The 26,558-nt window shown below is 36.8% G+C and overlaps 1 protein-coding gene across 1 annotated transcript in view; it reads right to left on the bottom strand.

The window, feature by feature from the left end:
* PDE3B (phosphodiesterase 3B) overlaps positions 1 to 26,558 on the bottom strand; it is an 80,095-nt gene that overhangs the window by 8,750 nt on the left and 44,787 nt on the right. The window contains exons 2-9 of the mRNA XM_079308059.1: positions 8,528 to 8,578; positions 7,657 to 7,902; positions 5,391 to 5,536; positions 3,233 to 3,339; positions 2,854 to 3,064; positions 2,220 to 2,293; positions 1,613 to 1,716; positions 739 to 873 (exon numbers count right to left, since the gene is read on the bottom strand). Of these exons, the coding sequence (XP_079164185.1) occupies positions 739 to 873; positions 1,613 to 1,716; positions 2,220 to 2,293; positions 2,854 to 3,064; positions 3,233 to 3,339; positions 5,391 to 5,536; positions 7,657 to 7,902; positions 8,528 to 8,578 (1,074 nt within the window). The remainder of the gene's footprint in view (positions 1 to 738; positions 874 to 1,612; positions 1,717 to 2,219; positions 2,294 to 2,853; positions 3,065 to 3,232; positions 3,340 to 5,390; positions 5,537 to 7,656; positions 7,903 to 8,527; positions 8,579 to 26,558) is intronic.

The raw sequence follows: 26,558 nt of genomic DNA on the forward strand, positions 1-26,558 counted from the left end.
ATATGAGGTGCTCAGAGGAACTGCAAAATTAGGGGACATCACTGCAGGGTGGACAACTAAGATACTGGAAATAAAAATGTTTAGTGGTCAGATTGGAAGCAATCAATCCATGATTGCTAAATCCACTCTAAAGCAGGAGACAGAAGCTTCCAGATGACCTTGATGAGTGGCAGAAGCTGGGGAAGAGCAAACAGAATCCTACCCTTGCACCTGCCAGCAGGTTTAGCATCAGCAAACATGAAACTGCACAAAAGGGCTTAGTAATAAGTCAGAAAGAGATAAAAGGGATGCTACATGCAGAAAGCAGCATGGAAAAAAAAAATCCCACTGTTTGTAGGATCAAGAGGCAAAAGATTGCCTGAAAGATCACTTCTCTTCCCCCACAGGTGCAATGCTGGCAGAAATACTTTGCTGAAATAAAGAAAAAAGCAATGGTTGACAAACAGAGTAGTAATTCTGAAAGCAGGAGATAATTTTGCACAGGAAATGGCAGATTATGGCAAACCCTAGTCAGTGTGAGTCTAACCTATTTACACTGAGAATAAAATTCAGAAAAAACTGGAGCAAATTCTCTATAGAAAATAATTTTTCATGTTTTACAATGACATGGAGTACATGTTAATTCATATTTCTGCTTTTCAAGATAGCATTCACATAAATGTCAACTGCAAAACTTCTTCATGGTTTAAATAAAGGACAGCTTTACATACCCTCCTCATATAACAAAGGACAACAAACCTGGCTAAGGATCCTTCCAGACTGATCTCCCATTTCTTTCACAAGGTCAAAAACTTGGAAATTCCAATTGTTCATCTTCTCCATTAGTGAATCATGGTCTAATAACATTGTTTCTAAAGTAGAACCCTGTTCCACCTGTATAAGATTAAGATACTTTATCATCTCTAAAATAAAAAAGAAAACTAATTTATCAGTTGTGTTGCCAAAAAAAGCCTTGAAAATGATAAATCATTAGTGAATTTATTGAATGGTGCTGCAACTAGGGCTATGAGAAAATCATAAATCAATATCACAAATAGCACACTTAAAGGCTTGAGTTTTCCTGTTTTGGACAGCAGATTCCAGGGCTTTCTGAGATGGTGCTAAATTTTCTTTCTTATTTATTTTTAACCAGAGGAGTTAATAAAACAAAGCAGAAATATGTATAGGCTAACCAAAGATTTACTGCACTTTAAGAATAGGTTAATTGGACAAGCTTTAAAAACTCCTGATGTATAAATCCAAAAAGTTAATAGCAATGAATTGAACATTCATTTGTCTCACTGCAACTGCTGAATCTCTCATAAATTTCCAAAATAAAATATTAGTGTTTGAGCATACCCTCCCAACACAAAATCTACACAAATCAATTCTGATCTACAAAATCAATACAATCACAACCCTTCCTGTCATTTGCTAGTGACATTTATGCAAGATAAACAATTGTTAAATGAAAATTTAAATTCCAACCATGCACCACAACCCTTTAGAAATCACTATTTTAGTGAAGTAAAGGCCTCTTCACAGCAAGTTAGAAATTATAAAGAAATACTGAATTGAGAAAAGTTATTGCAAGTTGGTTTTCTTGGAGTTTTTTTTGCAATTACATGCTTACAAGCAGTTTATTTTGTGTTTGATCAATCATTTCCTTCCTTTCATCTTTCCTCTTCTCTGTATGGTGGAAAGATTCTTGGGAGACATTAGCACTTGCAATTTCACCTTAAAGAAAACACATGCAGAAATACTATATCAATAATTGATTAGAAAATTACTACTGTCTTATAATTTTTTAACTGATCTTATGGATTTATCACAGAAATATAAGTAATAGCTTGTTTCTAAACAATTTTACTTAAGAGACATGAAAAAATGTCATAAAGGACAAAATATAGTATTTATTTAAAGATTAAGAAAAGCAAAAAGCATAGCATTTATTCAAAAAATTGGTTCAGTGATCAGTTTAGCTTAATTGGTAGACCACTTGTTTGATACATGGAGTACAGAAGTATAAAGATATTAGTGGAAGCCTGTTTTAAAATCTTCACTATGCAGCAGGCATTACTTTGTCTAATTTTGATTATTCTAAAACATAAAGTAAAATACATACATAGGTTAAAATATAGGAAAAAACATGTAGAAATAGAAAAAATAATAATTTAAATGGCTTGGAAAAAGAAAAGCAGCAAGTTAATATCAAGTATTTGTCTATTTTGAAATCCCACCTGATTTTCTCTCTCTGTATTCTGCAAAGTCTGGTTCTGGTATTGGAACAGGCTTGAGTATCTGACGTCCACAGCTTACAGAATACATAAAAAATATTTACAACATTCAGTAACTTTCTTCTTTTGCTACTTCTGACTTCTACTTAAAAATATCTGCAGATCACTTTTTTTTTAAAGGCTTGTGAAGGTTTCTTCAACAACTGACCTGAGTATTTTCTCCTAAATTTGGCACACACAGATTTAACTTGTTCTTAGATAAAAATCACCTATCACCTCCCCCAGACTTAGACCCCTTAATTATTAAAGTAGAGCTCATAACTCAGAAAGTATTCAGAAACACAGAATCAATTCCCAAGTAAGAAACCCTCCTTTTCTAAAATTCCATGGAATATTGTTCCTCTACAATAACAGCTGCTGTGAAGGATGGGGCCAGGTCAAAGCAGCAACACACATTCAACATTCTTCATTCTCCCTTAGATAAAACAGTTACAGATTATTATGAGATTTATGCCCTTTTTCAATCCTAGTAGGGGCACTGGTATTGGTTTTTGCTTTTTGTATTTTTGTTTTCATTTTAATTGCATTCTTTTCAACCCATATGAAGTGACTGAAATGATAACAGAGTTTACAGTACCTGCTACACATATAACCTACAGGTGTTTTAACAGGCTGCTGAAAATCTGGAGAGCTAGGTGTGTGTCCTGGAGGCTTGTGGATATTAATGCTTGGTTTGGTGAGGAAATCAGCAGTGTCAGGGAACTCTACAGGTGACCAGTTGCTGAAAGCCCCGCTGGAGACAGATCCATGGCTCGGTGACCCCACGGGACTCAGGCCAGGAGAGGCACCTTCCAAAACAAACATTACACGGGGCTCAGATGACAAAAAAGTGGTTTATTGTTTACAAAGGTTGGGTTTAAACAACGAGGGACAGGCTGATGTTATTTTAGTGCTATGTTTACATGAAAAAAACTGTGATGCACCATTCTGTTACTGTACAAATTGCATGATCCTACCTGCTCGTCTGGGACCCATGTGATGAGTCAAGGTCACAGAGGATGATCTTTGCTTTGGTATGGTCAGCAGGTTGGCACCAAAAGACCCATTTGAGTGAGATCCTTGGCTGAAAAGAAAACAGAAAGGATTTTTTTTAAATTTGTTTCCTAGTCTGTCTTCCACTTCTATTAAATAAAATGCTTTTAAAATAGCAACACTGCCCTGTGACAGGTCCATCACCATTCAAGAAAGAGAGAATACTACAAAGCAGTCAAATTCAAAGCCAGCTAGGAAATATGTCAATTACATGACATAAAAACTGCTGTGTACTGATTGAATGCAACAAAAATCTTAACACAGTCCTAAAATGGTGCAGTAAATATGCTCAAACCATTGTGATAGGTTTTGCTATCTAACATGCTACTTTCCTTGAATGTTTGAAGCAGGCTGTTTCCTAACAGATCTCAAGATTGACTACTTTGGAAATACAATGAAAACCTTACATAGCTACATAAGTTTTGCATATTCAATTAATTATTTTATTTACTGTAAACTTTAAACTAAAGCTGCTTTTGACATCAAAGCACATTTTGCTTCAGTGGCCAAATCCTTAAACTCAACTGCTCAATCCTGCCATCTGCTGCTCCAGGGACAAAATTTCACTCCATAATTTAAAATTTATTTCCTTTAGTGAGCAAAAGTCTATTATGCAATTAAATATGTCTATTTCAAATTGGAAACAGCTAATGTAAAACAATTTCACTTCAGGAGGGAAAAATAGTAATTTACCATGACACATTTAATCTTTCTTAAGCTGATCACAAAAAAAGTTGAAGAAACAATACTTGATACAGAAACAATACTTGATCTCCCATCACTAATTTAAATACATGAATATGAAAAATGAGTCCAAGAATAAACAGGAATTTTTCTTCTGTGTATCTCCAACTACTGGAAAGGGTCCAGTGGAGGCCACAAAGATGAAGAGGGGTCTGGAGCATCTCCCATATAAGGAGAGGCTGCAGGAGCTGAGCCTGGTTAGTTGAGAGAAGGCTCAGAGGGGATCTCATAAATGTATATAAATATCTCAAAGGTGGGCTAAGAGCATGGTGCCAGACCCTTTCCAGCAGTCCCCAGCAAGAGGAGGAGGAGCAATGGCCATAAACTGAAACATGAGAAGCTTCACCTCAACAAGAGGAAAAACTACCTTTTGAGTTAGTGTTTGAATGAGAAAGCAAGTCAGAAATCTGCATACAAACAAAACAGAAGCTCCCAAGAGCTGCTTTTGAATAGTAAGGAAAGTGAGGAAACCCTCTGTAAATGTGCACTGAGGCTGCAGCAGGAGGGCTGAGCCTTAAATTGAAATCCCACAGTTGCTAAGGTCAAAGCAATTTCTCTGGTCCCTGGTTATTTCCAGTGGATACAGCTGGGGAGGTTCATCTGGACACCAGCAACCAAGTCAGCATGACAAACAAAACCAACAAAACAAGAAAAGCAAAATCAAACATTTTTATAGATTTCAAAAGTAAAAGCATACATTTAAATAAAATTTTTATACATTTAAATAAAATTTAATGTGTGAATTTTAACTAACATATAACATTACACAAAAGGGAAATGAAAGCATTCATTTTAATCCTAATTCAGAATGTCATCTTAATTCTGGAAATAAAAGCTCTAAATTTGCACCATGTTTGCTAACAAGTAGAGAAGACATTGCTACCATAATGTATTTACATCTTGCTTGATGACTGGAGGAATAATAAACATTATAATATACACAGCAGTGGCTACTGGCCACAAGAAAATTGTCTCACCTTTTTAATTATGTATGGGTAAATGGAAGTTGGCAAGTGATACATATATTAAATAAAAAGAAGGAGGAAGTCAGTACAAGTTTAGACACTAGTTTGTTTTGCAGTCATGTATGTCAGACTTTTTTTCATTTCCTACTCAAGCTGATATCAAGGCCTCCTTACTATGACAGAGCACACTATTTAACCTCAGAATGACCTGACTTCTACTTAAGACCAACCAGAGTTACAAAGCATAGTACATAATTAACTTTTCTAGTTTACGCTGGCAGAATTTGGACTTAATTCACAAGACTTTACATCAAACACTTCTGCTGCCCAGTTGCAGCATTATTACTGCTTGAAAAGGCTGCTCAGTGCTTACCTTGGTGTGTTGTACTCCTGGTGGGATCTCTTGCTAATGTTGCTCCTTTCCCATCTAGATGATGTTGGTTCTATGGGTGACAAGCCAGAGACTCCTGAGGATCGTCTCAGCTGTGGGGTTGGCAGGCTGCTCCTGCTGCTTAATCCCTGCTGGGCAATTTGACCATGGTTAAAATCCATGCAAGTAAAAGCAGGTGTTAAAATTTTATTTATGATTTGTAAGGGATACCTATTGCTCGTTTTTACAGGGAAACAGCTGATGTGGTGTCTCACCACAGGTATGGTATCTTACTCCAGATACTTCAAGGGCAGCAAGGCCAGGAGATAAGAGATGCCTAGACAACTTCTACCTGCCTAGACTGTGAAATCTGTTAAAATCATGACTGTTAATAACAGCAGAAATCCACCCATCTGCCAAGCATTCTACTGTCATACACTAGGAAATATGGGGACAGTTCTAGGGACAATCCTGATGGGAGTGGAAATTGTTACTGTTGCTGAGTAGCCTTGCAATGTTTTTTTGTCTCATATTTAATTTTTTTTTTTTTCGGGAATACTAGGCAGTTCACACTTCCAAGAAACCCAAGGGGCAGGGTTAACCACTTATGACTAGTCCAAATTTCAGCCTGGTTTCAGTTACATTCTTTTCCTTGTTTTTAATTCCTTTCCTGTTGAGCAGAACAGGCAATTCACCACTGAATCATAGAAACATAGACCTTAAAGCTCCTCTAGTTCCAGCCCACTGTGCCTTGGACAGGGCCACCTTTCCCTAGACCAGATTGCTTGTGCAAATAACCCCTCTGCACCTTTCCTGCATGCTCCCTTCAGGTACTGGCAGACCACAATGAGGTCACCCCAAAGCCTTCTCTTCCCCAGGCTGAACAAGCTCAACTCTCTCAATCATTCCTTGTAGGAGAGGTGCATCAACCCTCTAATCAATTTGATCACCTCCTAATCAACTTGAAAATTATAAATGAACACACTTTGGAAGCCACTCAGGGAAGAGAAATTAGTATGTACATAATCCACAGCAAAAAAATATGGAGGAGATCTTTTATATTCCAAGTCAGGGAAAGAGGAATGGGAACCTTTCAAGATCGTCCATTTTTAATAAATACTTCCCTAATATTTTCTTTTCTGGACTTTTTGCTCACTTTCCTGTTTTTTTAAAGCAAAATATATTTTTCTCTTGCAGTAACATATATAGGGGGAAATATTTGGGCTTACTCTTAAACATGTGCCAAAGCCAAATGATTATTGAATGATCATGGCTTGCACTAGGCAAATTTTTATACAGAAAATATATAAGGAAGGACAAAAAGAGAATAGCTGTGACAAAACCACAGTATTTCACTCCAGCAATGAATAGTTTTCATTTCGCATTATTTTAACTAGTTATAAAGAAATTTAAAAAATCAAAAGGTATGCCAATCCTCAGCAGATTTTAAAGAAATCCGCAAAGAAAAACATGCTGAATGACTGTGATCCCTGCCCAACTGATATCTGCAGGCATCCTTGTGACATTACAAGGAATTTCATACTGCAGCGGTTCTGCAGGATCTTCCACAGAGTAACCTGTAGACACTGAGTTTTTCCCCCAAAAACATAACTCCCAACAGATATTTCACAGGCTGAATCAGGCTCCAAAACACAAAGCCAACAAGATGATCAGTTGGGGCCAGGTTGTCCACTTCTTGGAAATGCAAACCACTACAGGGCATGTCCCAGAGCATCTTCCACAATAAACAGCCTCAAGCTGGCAATGCTCTGGGCTGGAATTATTAGCTCTGATGCTCTGCAGCTGAGTTTATATATAGTAATTTTTTTCTACCACATTCCTTAGCATTTCATATAGAAACTACACTCTTGTTTACACTTATGAACCCTGAGTAATGGAGACATGACAGTAGATTTTACACTAGTCTCATAAAGTGATTTGATGAAGAAAAAGAAAGGACATTTTTCCTTTTGCATTGCTGATTTGCTTCTGTATGATGGTGGTTTGCTGTCCACAAGAGTAAGTTTCTTGGGGGGGAAAAAGGTCAATGAAAAAGCCACACAGACAGTAATGGTTAGATAAAGAATGTGGAAGAATCAAGAACAGCCCTGTTTGTTCCAATCATGAGATTGTGACATCTCCAGTTTATATTTGCTGTTATTTTGAGGAATGATGCATTCAAAGCGCAGACCAGTGTTTGTACCTGGTCTTGAATTTGCATTTTGGTACCTATCTCCATTTCACTCAATGAAAGCAAAAGCCATTTGACCTTGAGCAGCTTCCGGTCTTTTTCGGCAGGATCCTCTATTTCAGGACAGGGGAAGAAGCCAGGGAAAGGTGTGAAGGGGCTGGCCTTTGGCCTGCAGGCTCCTGAGAAAGCACCAATGAGGCTGTTAATGCTTCGGAGGGAAGAGCTGAGGTGCGGGGGGAGGCACGGGTCGCTCAGGAGCTCGGTCAGCATGCTGCGAGCCTCGTTCAGCACGGAGAGATCCGCCCCGCTCCCGCCGCCGCCGCTCTGCAAGGACACGGGTCAACGGGTCAGAACGCTCCATGCCATGCTCTAACAGCCACCTGGTGCATCAAAACTTCAGAGTGCATTTGAAAAAAATCAATGCAGAGTGATTTCTTTAAAAGAAAATACATATAGACATTCAGACAGCAGCGTCTGCAGGCTTTTGTCGCACAAAATCCATTCACTATTCAACATTAGCTTTCAGTTTATTTTTCTCTATTTGAAATCTGTTGGCAAATTTTTTTTAATCTCTATTTTTCATTACTTTGTCTCAGCATTAAACTTAGTATTCTTTCTCTTCCAACAATACCAACAAATTTTGGCAGTCAAACTGTTAGAGTCTCTTACAGCGGTACAATTTCCACAACCTCATAATTTTTATTAACCCTGATTATACTGAAAGAAATTATAAAAAATTTGTCCAAACAAAAGTGATTAGTTTTAATTTTACATAATTCTCTGAAAACGAACAAGAAGACCTTACTACAACATAAAAGAGGGAAAAATTAGCCAAATACACCATCAACAGAAGAACTGAAATTTGACTGTTTGAACAATTTAACAGTTTTGATCTCTGTACTCAATCACATCTTACAAAAAACCCTAATTAAATTCATAATACACTGACCTGGTAATAGGGCTTGTACCATTGCTTCAGATCCCAATCCCAAAGTATCATCTGTAAAGACATAAAAAAAGAAGAAAGTATTAATAGGTGATGTGATAACATTGAAAAGCAGCAATGGCATAGATTTTGTTTATGTGAAATGTTTCACCCTTTGTTTTTTCATATGTAATTTGGGCCATATTCTCAGTTAATGCTGCCCAGCAAGAGCCTTAAAGAAGAGTTTAAAGAAATTGCATGCAACAGAGCTATGGTGATGACAGAATAATGTGGCCTTATTTCAATATTTTTGGATTGCTTATAAATCATTCAGCACGCACATTAAATTTGGTAGTAACAGTGTTTTCCTGCTCCTATTGACCTCAGCCTACAAAAGCAAATCTAGCCTAAAACCTCCAAAATATTTTTTCTTTCCAGAATCATTCAAACAGGAACAATTTTTTTAATACAGTGAAGAAAGCATTACATTAAAACATGTACTTTTAAAGGGGGCAAAAATCTCTCCAAAGAGAGGTTAAAAATTGATGTTTTAAAAAAACATTTTCTGTTTGCAAGAGGTTTTGTTAGGCTTTGCTTGAACATGGCTACAAAGCCCCATGTTCTGAATAACCTCACTAAACCCACCAAACCCACAAAAGAACGTCAGCAACACAATCTGAAGATGCTATCAGCTTCAAGTACGTCAACAGCACTCACTTAATTTGTCTTCTATACTGACAAAAAATGAAAACAACACACAAGAAATGAAATTCAGATGTCTGTTCTGTTTCAAAAGCTTTCAGTCTTCATGACTTCTCGACAGATGCTAATTATTCTCTGATAAATTAACCCATTCCCAAATTAAACATAGTTTTTCACTCTTTCACATAGCTACAGAGCACAAATAATATGCCAATACCCCACTTGGTAATTCATATTTTGCAATCCTGGAAGCTCTTCTGCTTATTTTTTTTAGGTGAGAACTAGGTATGTTTTTGTTCCTCCTGGGACTAACAGCACTTCCATGGAGAAAACACAGTGTTCCAAGCCTGGAGCTTGCCCAGAGGAAGGTGCAGAAAGTGTCAAAAAAGAAACACAGGTGGGGACGTGTCAGCAGTGCCCAGGCAAGGGAGGCACTTAGAGGCTCTTTTTCTCTCAGTTATCTTCACAGAGATGCCACTAAACCGTGTTTAAAGGTAATAGTTATGACATCCACTTGCTAGGAGAACAAGAGATCTAACATGAAGCTTGAACTGGGAGTAAATTGTGCTCTGCCAGAAAATTGTACTGGGTAACATTGGGTAAAGCAAACAGAACAAAATCAAGACTTAAGAATTTAGGTTTTTGAGAGTCTGGGGGATTTTTTAAGTGAGTAATCTAGCTACCATGTCTTTTTTTTTTATTTTCTTTGTCTTCACCAACAAACAGTAAGGTAACAACCAACATTCTCTGGCCATACCCATTTTGCCATGATGCATTTGGTTTTAGAAGCATCTTGTCAGACTGGGCTGGGTTTTTTTCCGTTTGTTTGTTTGAGCGGTTTTATTAAATTGTCTTCATTGTGCAGCTTCTCTTTCTAGATTGATGATTCTTTACTGTATTGAACATCAGTAAATCTTTTGGTTTCATTCTGTGCTCGCACACAGAGACTGCATTAATCTGCTTCATTAACTTTTGCCTCAATCAGCAGCAGAGATCAGCTGTCCACATGGGTTTTGTTAGTTGTATTAGTAACCTTTGATACTAATGGGCCACAGAGTTGCGTCAGCTCGCTCGTAATCTTGTAGCCTCCATTAGGGGACACAAAAGAGTATTTTATTTTTCTTTTAAATATGTGGTATGTTAGCTTATTTGCTACAAATGAGCTCACAATAGTAATAAAAAAACCCCCACAACCAACAAACAAAAAACCAAACCAATAAACATCTTGCTTACTCCAGAAAATTTCTGAACAAAACCATTTACTGCAACTCCTCTATTCATCTTATAAGCCACATGTACAAAAGCTACAATTTTGGGGGTCAATCTTTGCTACTAAAAAAGGTTCAAAACCTTCTTTTCAGTTTTAGCCCTGCTATTGTAAATGAATAGGTTGTAACCCATGTTCACCCAGTAAACACAAGGCAGAAAAATCTTCCAATCTACTTTCAATGCAAATAATTGTTTGGTAAAAAATCTTCCAATCTACTTTCAATGCAAATAATTGTCAGGTATTTTAAAAGGTGGGGCATTGTTTAATGCATTTCACAGCTTGGATTCATCACTGAAAATTTTCTGTTGTCATTTAAACCAGAAGATTTAAGCTCCTCTACCAGTACCAATTTCAGAAAAAAGAAACAAAAACAGTTTTGAAATTAGTAGAGCTCCAGTTTACATGTATTTTGCTGACAGATTTTTCTTTAATTCGTCATATATCACCATTAATTAAAAGCCATATCTCCTGAGAGAAGACACTGCAGTATGTTAACACCAGTAGCAAGCTACCACAGTCTGTCACATTTTCAGGGGTCATTCCACCTGCCACACATAGAAGAAATTAAAATTAACTGATGAGAAGTTTAGGTACAAAATTGCAACCTCTGATGCTAAGCATGATTTGGGGGGAAAAAAGCAAATCTCTAAACAATGCATAATTTTCTGACTTGGTACATCTCTGCAGCAAGCAAATCCTCGCAGGTTAGTAGGGAAAGTGGGGTTACCTTTCCTTAGGTGCTTAGAACACACCACAAGATGGCACTCAAAATCCAGAAAGCCTCCCCAGCAAAAACAATTTCGGGAGAAAGCAGCAGGAAGCAGCAGGATATTCCTTAAAACACCTTCTGCAGAATTGCCAGGGTTTGAAAGACAAGGAGGCTGATAATTTTAAAGGTTAACAGCTGATAAATTCTATTTCTCCTTTTAAATAAGAATTTCCTCCTCAACACTAAGAAAATTTTACTCTTTCTCTTACTACCTACCAGACATACTTTAAGCAGCCTAACTCCATGCCTTGCAAGTTAAATTTGGAATACTAAACAAACAGCATTTCTGGCATTATTTTTTTGTTGAGAGCTTAGTATTCCAAGTTACATTTCATTAATGTGCATCCACAAAAGTTACAAAGTATTCCCAGGGTTACACTAACTTTACAACAGCAGTGAAAAGACACCGGGGTTTTTTTTGACCTACTGTGAACAGACCAAAAGACCTTAAAATAGGTCTCAGGCAGAGTCTCAGCAATTTCTGATTTTGCAACCATGAGCCTTGTTGCAGAAAGATCTGTACTCTGTAATACTAAGATTTTGTAATCCATTGCACATAACGTTCTTCCCTCACTCACCTCCTCCATCAAGAAACACCTTATCTAGGATGGACTTGAGTCATAAAAGTTCCAAGCTGCAGCTCAGACCTCTGCTTAGTAACTCACAGACTTTGGCTTTGAGCGTCCCCCGTCAGTGGCAGCATCGCAGCAATCGCACGTTTCGGAGCTCCTCTGAAAATTAAACTTCAGCGGGCTCTGATACTGCAGATGAACTTCTAAAAAGTGGCAAATCTACAGCCATCCCCACCAGAAATGTGTACAGGAAATTACCAGTCAGACTGGAGGAGAAATTCTCCTATCAGCCTGACTCCAACCCCAGAGTGTTCCCAGTTTATCCAGAGAGCCATGAACACTCTTTCCTGGCTTTTATCATTGCCTGACAAGTGATCGGGGGTTTGAAGGACAGCTTCAATAAAAAATAGCTTCAAATAGAAAAAAAAATAACCAAAATGAAAACCCACACATACACCACGCCTTGCTCTGTAACAGTCAGGGTCTGTATTACTTTTAACTATTATAATTTATTCTATTCAGGCTCTGAAATAAATTTCAACAAGGTTAAAAGAAGATAAACCAGCTTACAGAACTCCTTTAAGCACGAGTGACTTTTCCCAATTCGGCCATCATCAGCCAGCATAGGTCAAACTGAAACTTTTCACTCCAAACAGGCTAAGAGCCTCAAGAGAAGAATTTGGATCACTGAAAATAAGCTTTTTTTTAAGGTTAAAAAAGTCACTAAAGCTCAACAAATTCTCCCCAAAGTTGCTGTTCTGAACAATAAACACTGTATTCTGTACTATGGGTGTTCAGTCAGATCTCAGGAGATTTTAAACACACTTTAAAATACACTTAGTGGATATATGCAGAAAAATTGACAGTAGGCAAACCTATGTTTTCTCAAACAATAAAAACAGTATTTCCATGTACTTCAGAGGACTTCCCATGCTATTTGAAGGCATGAAGAATATTGACCTGACCATCACCAGAGCTTAAGGATGGCACTTTGGCAAAGCACACATCCTTAACAACATCAGAAGTGTGTTAAAAAAGAACAAGGTAACAGAGGCCTTTCCTAAACCAGCTTCCAGCTCCAACAGCTGCAGCAAGGCAATGCTGTTTTTCACAAAATAAAAGGCAGTTAGTGCTCCTAACTGAAAGAAAACTAAAAACAGAAGTGGGAGAAGACAATCAAGGCAAACCAGCAGGGCTTCAGGGGGTTTTGTTTTGTTTTTCATTACTTTTCCATAGAAAAGGTTGTGTTTCCTATGGCAGTGCACCCAGCAGTTCCAGGGCCTGGAATAGAGGTGTGTTCCAGAAGAGCTGATGCCATGGAGGGTGGAGGTTTTTCAGATCTTCTTTATATAAATACCACAAATCCATTTGTCTAAAGACCTGTATTTTCCAAAGGCTTCCAAAGATTTAAGAATGATAAAAGATTATGGATTTCACTTTTGTCAAGCTGAAAATTACTATACTATTATTGCTACTGAAATTACTATAAAAGTATACTAATAACTTTTAAACCTTTTTAAAAAAAAATTTAAACTCAAAATATATTTGACTAGAAAACTTTTCAATAATGTTTTCTTAATAATTTAACTTAAAAAATACTAAATCATATAGTTAAGTTACTCCAAAATTATTTGTTTGTGAAAAGTTATAGGAAGAACAATACTAACGCTTATGCAGAGATTTAAAATAAACAGCTACAAAAACAAAAAGTATTTCAGAGCTAAAAATCAATTTTAAAAGTTGCATACAATACTATTCTCCACTCCCCAAGCTGAAACGTGCACACTGTCTAAAGCCAAAGATAATGTTAAAATTTGTATCATTGTTAAATGATTCCCTAAACCTAAAATAGGATTTTATTTCACTGATTACACTTTTTAGGAGAATTAAAGTGGCCTTTAATGCTTGTAAAGAAAATAAAACTTGTCCTATTTGAGAACATCCATTCCATGTTCCAAAATTTTAATGGAGAAAAATGAGGACAAAATTGAGTTTTCTACTTCTGACTGAGTCTTTCATTGATCAAATATAAAGGATTCCTAGTTGCCAGTAGCATCTGTTTGACACCATTAGGCATTAGCTCCGTAAATAAGTATTTCCATAGCAACCAAGCATAGAATTAACTAAACAATGAAACCAACACCACAGCAACTTGATTCAGAAATCAACTCTGCGAAAAACCACCTCATTCAAAAGCCAAATTCTACAACTAGATGAGAAATAAATTTATTGTAAAATATGAAAAATGCTGCATTACATACCCATTTCTTTTCATTATTGCCTTTCAAACAAGATTGATCCATTGCTTTTATTTCTAGATTAGTATTTTGTAGCAGGTTACAATCAATTACCATTTTTTATCCATGTAATTTAATAACACAAAAAAAAAAACCCCAGAGCTGTATACAACCTTGAAGTCTTAGGGGTCTTATTTATTACTAAAGTTCTTTTCCCTCTCTGTAGAAAAGGTAGATGCTGAAACACAGTATGTTATTAAGTAGTTAAGTTGTATTCAGTATGAAGTAAAGGTGATGCAACCAAAGAATGACTCTCAAAGTAGAGGCAGAATTATTTAGATAACAAAGACAACGTTCTGTTGTGAAATCTTGCAGGCCAAAACAGCAGCCACTTGAGTAGATTTTTGTGATCAAGACAAAATACAGCCCTCAGTACCATACCCTGGGCATTTAGAATCATGATAGTATTTCTCCACTCCCTAAACCTTCTCATGAAAATAAATGGAAGAGGGGGAAAAAAAAACTAGGGTATTTTTGGAACCCTAATACTTATCACTTCCTGACTCTACACACAATTTATTTATCCAAGGTTGTAAAATGGCCAATGGGTTGTGAAGGCTGCAGATAGCCACAATCTTTGAACAGAAGCTGTGTGTGCTTTCATGGTTCTGAGGTTTGGACACACATCCTGACGGAAACAGTCACATCCCCTATCCAACGACTCAGTTGTTGACTCTGCTGCACTCCTTTATGAAAGACATTACTTTTGCTTTTTCAAGAGCCCTAAAATCTATCTTCAATGAAAGGAGATGAGCTTTTAATTGCTTTAATTAACACTCTTCTATATACTAAATAGCACCTGCAATATTTGGCTAGATGTGTAAGAACAACACTGGGTCATGCAGGTGTCTTGCCACCATAACATTCCCAGCAGACTCCACAGCATCCTGATCTTCCCTGCAAATACAACTCTTTGACAAGAGCTGCACCTAAGTAAACTTTTAATAAGTCACTTTGGAGTTTTCACAAGCTTAGTTACTATTTTCAGTAACTTTGCCCTCAGCACAGATACAAAAACAGAGCAAAAATGCTCCAGTAAAGTTTCAAAAAAGTCTTCAACAAGCTTCTTCTTAGAGCTAATACTACTCCCTGCAAGCAGAAAAATATTTTTTTGTTTGGCTGGGGTTTTGTTTCTTTTTTTACATGTTTGTTTCATTTGGTTGCTTTTAAAAAGACATGCAACTTCTGCTTTTGTACCCAGGAGTATCAGCAGGACAGCATCTATTTGTCTGCTGTAGAAAGTTCTCAGCTCTTATTATCTGTTTTATTTGATCTGATCTCCTTTTATATATATATATATTAAGATCTTTAAAGGTTTCAAAAAGGTTCTAGAAGGTAGAAAGCAGAGGTTTTTTTCTTATTATGTAGGTAATGAAAAAAAACTGTCTAAAACCACACTTAGGTCATTTCCTGTTCCTTCTAGGTTTTGTCAGACTTGCACGTCAGAGTAAAGGCCAACCAGTAATTTATGGCAACTGGGAGAGGGAGGGCAGAGGGGGGGGAAAAAAAAAAAACCCAGCCTGCTATGTGCAGATCCTTTAATTGCCCATTATAAGCATTTTCCTTTGGAGCATGTGGTTCTAATCACCATCAAAGGAAAGCAATAGTGCTAGGTGGATTACTCTCTGCTCCAGTGCAGTTGCTTTGGTGTTCTGGCATTCTGCACCACTTTTACTGTCATCCAAAACCCAAGATTTTTTCGATTTTTTTTTTTTTTAAGTGGTGTTTATTTTGCAGAAAGCAAGATCTAGAAATTGCTCCCCAAACATCCTTTTCCCATTTACCTATTGGCATTATTTTACAATCATACACAGTAAAAGCCTTTACTGCTGTGTTGACACACTGTTAATGCATCATGTTGGAACAGACAGAGGGAACAACCTTACATTTTATCTTCCTTCAGAAGAAGGATGTGCAAAAATCTTATGCTGAAATATTTCACTGCACGCTGATGATGATTCCTAGTGCAGTAACTAAAAACATTTAGAGATGACACAATTTATTCTTATAACTTACACTTTTCAATCAACTAGTGTTTTTCCACCTATTACCCTGAAATACAGGTATGAATCTTGGAATTTTTTCTTTTCAGCAAAGAGAAACTATTCCCTGTGAACACAAGTGGGTTGTTTCAGAACTGAGCTGAGTGAGGGGGATACTGAATTTTTCATCCAGAGGTTTTTCACTAATTTTCCCTTTAAAATCTCATACATATGTATAAATATATACTTATATTTGCCTCTGTTCTCACTCCCTCTCTAAAACAAGAAGCATAAATTTAAACTGTACAACTCTCTTAGTCAAAGATTACCATGAATCTGAGAATGGTTAGGATCAAATTAATTATACCAAATAATCATCTAGTCCAGTATCTTGTCATTAGCAACAGCAGCCACCTCAAGATAAGGATATTCTTAAGTAAACAGCAACACAGCCCAAGAATCCATCTGTTACAAGGTATATTGCATGTATACTACAGAAGTTAGTGAATTTTTCTCCTTTGTCTTTCTCAGATTATTCTGACAGATCCAACATCACACACCGAGGCATTTCACAAGTTAAATGCAGATTTTGCACAGTTCCCTTTCACTCTGGATCTGTCGTACAGCGAGGAAGCAAACAACCAGCAGCACTTTCATGCAGTTCACTCACTGAACAACTTGTTTTTGCAGAAGCTTTGAGTTGCTCTCCAGCTGACTTCAGGCACAAGACAATTATTTTTCAGACTATGAGACTGCATTTTCATATCCCTCAGGCTGCTTCAGAGACACAGCACCTTCAGCATAACAAACCCTCTAAATCACTGAACACTTTTCATTCGATTGTGTTAATTGCTCAGGGTCTTTTATTTACAAAATTGCCACAGGGTACAGGCTTTACACAAATGAGTGTTGTTTTCTTTCAATGACTTGAGGGTGACCCAAAAAAGAAATATTACAGGGACTGGAATTAGAGAAGTGAGCTGAAAGAAGCTGGTCAAGATGCCAAAGAAGATATTATGTCATAAAGGAAAGCAAATATTGCTGCAGTGCTTTGGTTGGAAGTTATACACTGGGACTGAACTGACTCCATTCTCAGTTGCTCCAGCTGAAGACTTAAAAGCAATCATTTTAAAACAGATGAGAATATAATTATGAGGCCGATTACAAGAGTGAATATGTTAGTGAAAGTTAAATCAGTATTAAGAAAAATTATCTTAATGGACAAGTTTCTGGTTGAAGTGCCAGGAAATACAAGATGATATCTCTTAGGGGGAGAAAAATATTAAAACTCTGAAGAATGTAATACAGATTGCTCTCAGAAAGAGAGGGGAATGCAAATTGCTGCTTTCTACAGAAAGTGCCAATTTACTTTTCTCTAATGTATTCATGGTAAGTAGTACTTTAGTTGGCAGCTTCGTAAGCAGCTGAGAAAAGAATAAAATGACAGCAGCTTTGAAAGAAAGCAGACTTTTTTCCTCCATAGTAACATTGTGATGCTGTTCTAATGAAAAATAAACAATGATGCCTTCCCACTTGTTGTAGCATTAGGTGATGACTAACTTAAACCAAATTACTTGGGAAGATCCAAAATGCAAGTCTTGCATAGATATTTGTTCATCTTGCATGTGCAAAGTGAACAAAGGAATTATCACCAGCACTATGGGAGGGTCACAAACATCACTACACCTTGCCTCATGATTGATTCATCCAAGAAAATATTCAGTCAGACCCCTCTGGTAGCAATGACCATTTACTAATCTAGTGAAAGAGTTTTCTGTGAAAAGACTGAGGGATGAACAGGCTCAGATTTCAGCTAAAAGAGTGAAAAAAACCCCAACCAGCCTCAAACTCCAGAAGTCATTGTGAAATACTGTGGGTTTAACAAGGTTTGGGAGAATATCCTTCTTAAGGCCATCCCCTTTACGTAGGTGTAAACTGAATTTCACATTCTGCTAGTGTGGTAACTAAAGCTGCACTTCCACAATCAACATTTCCTAAATCAGAGGTTCTTTTATTCACTGGCTTTTTATATATTAAGTTCCTTTCTGCTGTTTCAACTATCACAGGACTCACACACACTTGAAGACATAACTGTGCAACCTATTATACACAAATGCAGTGGAAAATTGCATCCAAAAGCCTATTTCCCTTCCATTGTTTTGATTTACTCTCTAAGCTACTTTGCTACCCTATTTGTAAGAAATAGTTACCTACAGCATTCTTATTGCAAAAGTTTCTAAATACCATCCAATCAGAGCCTAGCACAAAAAAAAAGGTGGAAAAAAAGTGAAGCTTACTTGTTCCCTAGTGTAATTTCTATAAGTTTTTTCCACAGTTTTGATGAGTGAAATCCTAATCCAACTTCCTCTCCATTAAAAAAAAAAATTAAAAATCTAACTTTTGTTTCTATAATATCTCTTACTTACGATTTTGATTTGTAGAATTATTACCCAAACTTCTCACTCCCCTGCAAAAGAATCAAAAAATCTCTTTTTTTCTTTTTTCTTTCATTTTGGTAGCATGACTCAGATGGAAAAACTAATATGAAAGAAAGAGTTCAAGATGGGTCAAGTGTCTTCCAGTGACTCTAAGATAATAAGGAAATCTTGCCAGTTTTTTCTATACCAGCAGAAAAGCATTGGAATCTTCTTTTAAACTGCAAGACATTTTTAGCAAAACCATCACAATAGTGAAAGTTACATAAACATCTACAGAGAACAACATTGGCAGTGAGAATATAATTTGCCATTTGGGACAAGTATTACTTACAATAAAGTTGCAGAGTAGAATGCCCAATAAATCCATCAAATTTTATAAATGCATGCAAAGGAACTCTTCCTTGGGGAACAACACTAATTTTTTCATTTCTCAGCCTTTTTTTAACAGTGTTTAATGCATTTGCTATGAAATCTCTTTCAGACTGTGTTTTCATAATAATTGCCAATAAGATGAGCATAAAAATAAAGAAGCCTGCACTAATCTGTGACTAATTCTATGTTCTTATCAACAAATTCATCTCTCAACTAGCATCTCAGAGAACTTGCATATGTTTTGATTTATTTTCTCTAAAGCAGAAAAGGGGAAAATACCAAGAATTTTAACCCATAGAAAAACAATGGGATGCCAAGACTCCCAGAAATATCTGACTAGAAACGAGACAAGCAGGAAAGCTTTGACAAAATTTATCAGACTTATTGCAATTTGCCATTACATTAAAAAAAAAATCCCAAAACCTCATAATCTTCATTAGAAAGGCAAATATTTATATACCTTGGGATTTTTAATTGAAAGCTATGCCCCTCATGCTTTGAAAACAATTTTTTGTCCATTTTATAATTATAATTTTACTCTCAAATTAATACACATAAAATATTTTCTACAGTGTTTCATTACTAAATTCAAGGTGATATGAAACAATTCAAATTTTTTCTCTATTTGAATGTTTTTAAGGTATCAGTTAACTTACAATGTCTAAAATACATATATTAATCACATACACACAAAAAAACCCCCCACATATTAAAAAAAAGCAAAAGCACATATCAATTAAAGTAGGAGAATGTCTGGACAAAACATTCTAAATAATCAAGTATTTAGCCATTCATGTAAGAAAAGTTTTTATTCTAGGAACCTTTCAAAGGAATAAAATCTGTATATTGTGTTAAAACCAATCACAAACTATGTCTTGTACCACAGAAAATTATAGCTACACCATTAGCTTTTAAAAGGATCCAGAAAAATGTGAGGAAAATGTTAGAAAAATTGGACAGAAATTGGTGGGGGGATGAGATAGGTAGAGAACCCTACAGAATTAATTTATAGCTACACCACGTAAATGTAATAGTGACAAAAATCAGTAGGGTTTTCTACACTAATACCTTGCCAAACAAATCTACTGGAATTTCTCAAACAGACTGCACATATCATGAAAATGGACCAGCAAGTCAGTGTGCTTTGATTTAAAAAAACAAACACAAACAAAACACAATGAACAACTTTGATATGGTCTCCTCTTAATGATCCTGAAGAAATCACATTTACATGGGAAGAAAGGAATGCCTTTCCTTGGGATTATTGATTTGTTAAAACATAAAAAATAAAGAAGGAGAGTAGGACATTCATAAAAAAAAAAAAAAAAAAAATAGCCAATAGGGATTTCCTCAAAAATTCAAGCTGGGATCTATCCTAATCAGCCCACTCAAAATGAATTGAAAAAGCAAGAGATGTTTGAAGTGTCAATATGCATTGACAACACAAAACTCCTGAGGATATTCAGAAATAGAGTTGATTGTGAAAAAACAGCAATAGGCCTTAATATAGTGATTAAATAGGAATTGCTGAAATTCTGCACCAACTAAATGCTGCAAACAGAAATTAATTTTAAAGTATTTATACAGAAATCTGAGCTTATATTACAGCAATAACAACCAGAAAAGAGATCTTGGAGTCAATTGTTTCAGCCCAATTCTCAAAGATGTTAATGAAATGTTAGAAAAGCAACATCAAACAATCCAGACAGAACAGCATCACTGCATAGATCTGAGCAACACCCACAGTCCGAGTTGCAGAGAGCAGGAGAGAAATAAAAAAGGGCAAGCTAATGAGAGAAATCAAAGGATGGAGCAGTTTCTGCTGTGAGGAGCTGCACAGAGTGTGAGACTGGGATCCCTCAAGTGTGAGGAAAACAGGGATTATTACAATGCTCTGCACTTACCAGTGTCATGGAATGGTTGGGCCGTGCTTTTCACAAGCACTAGAATGGGGGCCATGTAATTAGACCATCTGGCAGCAGGCTTAAAACAAGCCTAAGGAGGTATTTCTCACACATTACATAAATAAATTATTGCAGTAATTGCTGCTGTATTTCACAGAAAGAAAGAAAAAAAAAAAATAACCAAAGATGCTAAAAAACTTCACACAGAGTCATCAATCCATGGCTACTCATCACAGCCCAGATGTATCCTCCAGCTAAGGATGGTCCAAATTGTGATTTGACAAAACATGGCAGAGAACTCCAGAGGGAAAGAACCACTTCTGAAAGAAATACTGCTACAGACAAAAAGCCTGGGCCAGTTTGATATTGTCTCCAAATAATGTAAGGAAAATAATTATAAAATGGGCCCAATCTTAGCAATCTTTCTAGTTGCATGGAACTGTACTGCTCTTTATATCCTTGGGAAGTTTCCTAATGAGGCTGGCTTATAGAATTGCTCCTCTCACTCATTTCTGTCTGAATTGGAGGTAGCCAGCCTCCTTCTGTAAATCTCACAGCATGACAGAATGGTTTGGGTTGGAAGGGACCTGTGGAGATCATCTAGTCCAATCCCCCTGCCAAGGCAGGGTCACAGGAGCAGTGACACAGGAGCACACCAGGTGAGTCTGAATGTCTGCACAGGGAGACTCCAGGATCTGTCCCAGTGCTCTGACACCCTCAGTGTAAAGCTCCTCATGTTGGGGTGGAGGTTCCTGTGTTTCAGTTTAGGGCCATTGCTCCTCACCCTGTCCCTGGGCACCACTGAGAAGAGTCTGCACCACCCTCTTAACATCCACCTTGGAGATATTGATATGCATTCATCTTCTCTCAGTATTCTCTTCTCTCAACTAAATAGACACAGAATTCTTCCTCCACTCTTGTAGTTTGGAATATTCTTCTCCCCAACCAATGGCAGCAGCAGTCTCCTACTCTACCCATAAGAGTTCCACAAGAACCCAGTCCTTCACTTTAAAAGAAATATACTTTTCTAAAATATATATTAGCCACTGATTTGTTTATATTATGGCTCAGATACTATTTAATCCATTTGTTCCTTTTGCAGAATAAGTGAAATTAATGATCTGGCACTCCTCCTCAGCAATAACTAAGTATGTGGCTTCTTCAAAACCTAAACACAAAACAGATCAAACAGCTTGGGAAAGCCTAATTACATTCCTTTTCAGGATGTCTACATTTTTATATACAAATATGTGCACATACATCTGTATAGGTACACATGTATATACACAAACTCTATAGAAAAGTGTACATAAAGTATCTAAACACATTATAAAAGTTCTTTAAAAGATATCATTGCACTAACAGTATTACCAGCTCTCATGCTAGAGCATCAGCAAACTAAGTAACATAATAAATGAAGAAACATTAAAACATCACCTTGCATAATGCTCAGAAAATGCATGGGGAAAGTAAGCTACAGAACTTTTGCCTTTTCATGCAATGCATCTCATCTGTTTTATTTTTCATTGCACTTTGAAAATGTGAACATCTGGCAGGCAACTAAAAATAATCAGGAAGGTTCAATAGAGTCAGATAGGAGGAAGAACAGCACTTCCAGCAGCAGAGATCTCAAGTAACAAAATGCACCAAATATTAAACACAAAACTCAACCAAGTGCAGACAGCAAGCCAATAGAGCTTGCTTACAATTATACTGAACTAATCACACACATTGATCAATCTGTTATCACACATCCAATTAGAATGCACTTTTGGAAGACCAGAGGAAATTGCAAGTCTAATCCGAAGATGACAGGCACTGTCACAACTGTAGCTATAACTGCTGTAAAAGGCACAGGGTACACATCTCTGAACATCATCACTGAAGAGCTTAAAAGAACCTAAATTCAGAAAAGATGTGTAAGAATTCTTGAGGAGATTAGCACTTTCCCTAAAACTAGCTAGAGCCCTTCAGAAGCTGCATTTGAAATTTGAATGTGTTCATTACTAATTACATTTCTAAATGAAAACAAGTTTAGTTCTTTCCCCATTCTTTATCCTCTAATAATTTTATTTTTACTGCTTGGAAAGAAATCAGATGAGCAGCAGCAAAAAGAGAAAAGGAGGGCAAAGTAAAAATAAGGAAGGAAAATATTATTGTGAGATCCAAATTACTATTCCTTAACTTACTATTTTGTTTCAAAAGGATTATTTAATATTTTTTAAATATTTTACAGACTTCTCAAATTGTTATACAGAGGTCCATGATCTGCTCTATCTACATAAGTGTTTCTTTTTTTTAATTTTATGGTGATGGCTGATGATCACATGATCCATAAGAAAGAAGAGAGAAATAAACAAATTGTATATAGAAAAATTCTATTGATGCTAATGAAATTGGAAAGAAAAATCACCAAAAATCACTGACATATAATTTTATACACTAAATGGATACCTGTAAATAAAGATACTTTGCAGACAATAGGTTAAAATTAGGCAGCCATAAACTCAGAAATGTAAAAACAGATGGACAAAACCTTGTCTGAAACATATGGAAACACAGAAATATTTATTCTGTGGTACTTTTTTTCTTTTCCTTTTTTTTTTTTTTCTTAATGCTATTTTCAATCTGCTTTTTTGTACTGCCGAACTTTTTTGTATTTGCTTCTGCCAAGGACAGTCAGCTGGCCAATAAGGGCAATTAGATCAGCAAGACATCATATAATTGCCATGCATATTGCCAGGGATTTTGACCCAAAGATCAGTCAGGAGGAAGTTGATGGGAAAAAAAAAATAACAACACAAACAACCAGAAATCTCTCAAATTTTAAGGAAGACATACTTCATAAAAAAGAAACAAAAACAAACAAATAAAACCCAAACCAAATTCACCTGAAAATTACCCACTGCATTTGCCGCTTCTTTTTTTTTTCCCCACTTTCATATTTTTACAGTAAAAAACCCATTAGAGTTTGCCCTTATTTCAACCCCTTCTCTCCACCAGGCCATTAAGAATTCAATCTTTCCAGTCTACATGTGCAGGGGTTTGTTGTTGTTTTTTTTTTTTGTCAGAGAAGGCAGTTACCATAGAATCACAGAATACCCTAAATTGGAAGTGACTCACAAGGATCATCAAAGTCCAGCTCCTGGCCCTGCACAGGACATCCCAAAAGTCACACCCTGTGCCCAAGAGTAGTGTCCAAACACTCTTGAGCTCTGTCAGGTGCTGTGACCCCTGCCCTGGGGAGCTGTTCCAGTGCCCAAACACCCTCTGGGTGAAATCCAAACCTTTTCCAGATATCCAACCTAACATGCCCTGGCACAGTTTCAGGCCATTCCCTTGGGTCCTGTCACAGGTCATCACAGAGGAGGGATGAGTGCCTGCTCCTGTGCCTGCCCTTGTGAGGAAGCTGCAGATTTCAACAAGGTCTGCCCTGTCTCCTCCTGTCTGTTATGCAGTTATCAGTCAGAAAGGCTCATTAAAGACCCATTACAAATCCCAGGTTAAATTGAACAAGGAGGACACCCTGCTTCCTTTGGAGCTCTGTGCTGGCAGTTGCCTCTGTTCCCTTGTGCCTCAATTATGCCATTGATTGCTGAAAGTATCTTTTAACACTGAGGAAAAGCAGCCACAGCAGCTTTAACAGCAGATGACAAAACAGGATACACAAACAATTATGAAATATTAAGCCCAGAGGGACTCATTTTATTCTTTAATTACATAAAACAGAAAAGAACGTAGTAATTTCTGCACCCATCCCATAACTACAACTGGTTTACTCTAGAACCTATTTTTAATTACAATGTCTGGGTCTTATCACAGGAGTTAATTTTAGTTGAAAGAGCTTATGTGTGAATGAATACTTTAAATATTTGCTCTAGATTATGTCATATGCAGATTATTGCACTAAATCACCTCACCTCTCCAGGCTATGCGGGAGCACAAAAAACTCACCCTCCAAAAATTAATGTCACTTCAAAAACTAATTCTGTGCTGAACAATTACAGCAAGAGAAAGTTTATATCTTTCTTCAGATTCCAACTTCCTACAGTATCTTTTGCATGTACAAGGAGGAGTCCTATGACAAGTTCAGCAGTGCAGGAAGATCACTGTTAACACTTCAGCTTTTTCCTCTCAGGAGTAAAATAAACAAATCTTGCATTTCAAGACCATCACAAATATTGGGGGCTGGTTGAGAGATAAACATCTGCCATAACCACAAAAGCTAAACTATTTAAATGCTTTAACAACTAAATAGCAATTTCTAAATAACATCATGATAAAGACAGACAAACTTTGTTTCTGAGGGCAGTTTGTTATCAGAACTGCTCCCAAGTTCTTCACAGAAAGGCAGTAAAGCACAGACTTAACAGCAGTCCATGTACAAAGGCAGATGGGACCAATATTACAGATCAAAAGCTCTGACACAGCTCAACTTAAGAGAATTACTTCCTCAAGGAAGAAGTAAAAAAAAATGTTTTCTCAAAGATTAATTTGATTAGAGACTGATTCTTTCTCACAACATGTTTCCTCCTCATTGATAGCAGGTCCTAACTGAGCCTGAAGCAGATTTAGAAACCTTCCCAACTTGCAATCAGAGCATGAAAGTTTAGCATTACACTGGAGGAAATTATTGATGTTTCCCCAAGAAATCCTTTAATTCCTGGGGACGAGTCCAGATCAAATATCACAATTCTCAAACACAAGCCTAATTGCAAGGTGTACACAGAGACATCCAACTCTGAAGCAGCCTCCATAATAAAGGTGGTTAAAAGGCATGGTCAAGTGTAAATAAGAATCTTTGAGGCACAAACTAGAAAAGAGCAAAAGCAACTTGTTTTAAGTATGGGAACAAAAGATTAACCAGGCAGCAAAAGCAGTAAATTGCTCAGGCTTAAAATTGCTGTGTACTTTTAAGAAATGGTGATTCTAGGATTAAACTTTTAGGATTAGACTGGTTTATGCCAGTGAGAAGACACATAGAAAGGCAAGGTTTGTGTGAGTGTCCATGGGTCCTGATAGGAGAATTTTTCCATACTCCAAAGCAGTACTGTCTGTACACATATGGAATTTAGCAATGGATGAAGAAGCACAACAACAGAATTCTTAACTAGAGGGAAGTTGCACAAGTTTCATACTACTCTTTAGAAGTAGTTTTCTAGGATTCTAGCTATTAAAATTCTACCTGTGAGCCTGAAGTCCAGAAGAAAGATGCTACACAAATGCCTAAAACACTTGAGTAGACCATTGAAGTTTTCCTATTGTATGCTATTCCATTTCTTCTCTTGCCACAGCCCCTAGAAATGCTCTTACTCCCATTATACAAAGGCTATTTCCTCTTTCTGATATAACTTTTTCACCACCTTCTTTCATATAGACAGAATCACCAATGGTTTTTAATACTACTTTCTTTAAAAAATAGAGATGGCTGTAAAAGATGCTGTTTAGACACTTCCAAAGAAATTTAGCAGGGTATGCAAAACCCACTTTGAAACGTTGTCTCCTCAGGTTCACTCTCACAGAATAGTTTGGAAAAAGTAGCAAATTCCAAATTTATAGGTGCCTCTCTCACAAGCCATCTGCCTCAAGCAAAACAGCTGCCAGTGATGCAAGCTGGGAAAGTGGCCAACCTGGCTCACGTGCAACTATATACCCAATAGGGCAATTAATAAGTCACAAAACAGAACCCAATTATGCAAGCAGTTCTGAATCTTGGGGCTCAGAGCAGGGTTGAGAGCATGAGACAGCC

The sequence above is a fragment of the Erithacus rubecula genome, assembly GCF_903797595.1.
Source record: "Erithacus rubecula genome assembly, chromosome: 6".
Taxonomy (NCBI): Eukaryota; Metazoa; Chordata; class Aves; order Passeriformes; family Muscicapidae; genus Erithacus; species Erithacus rubecula.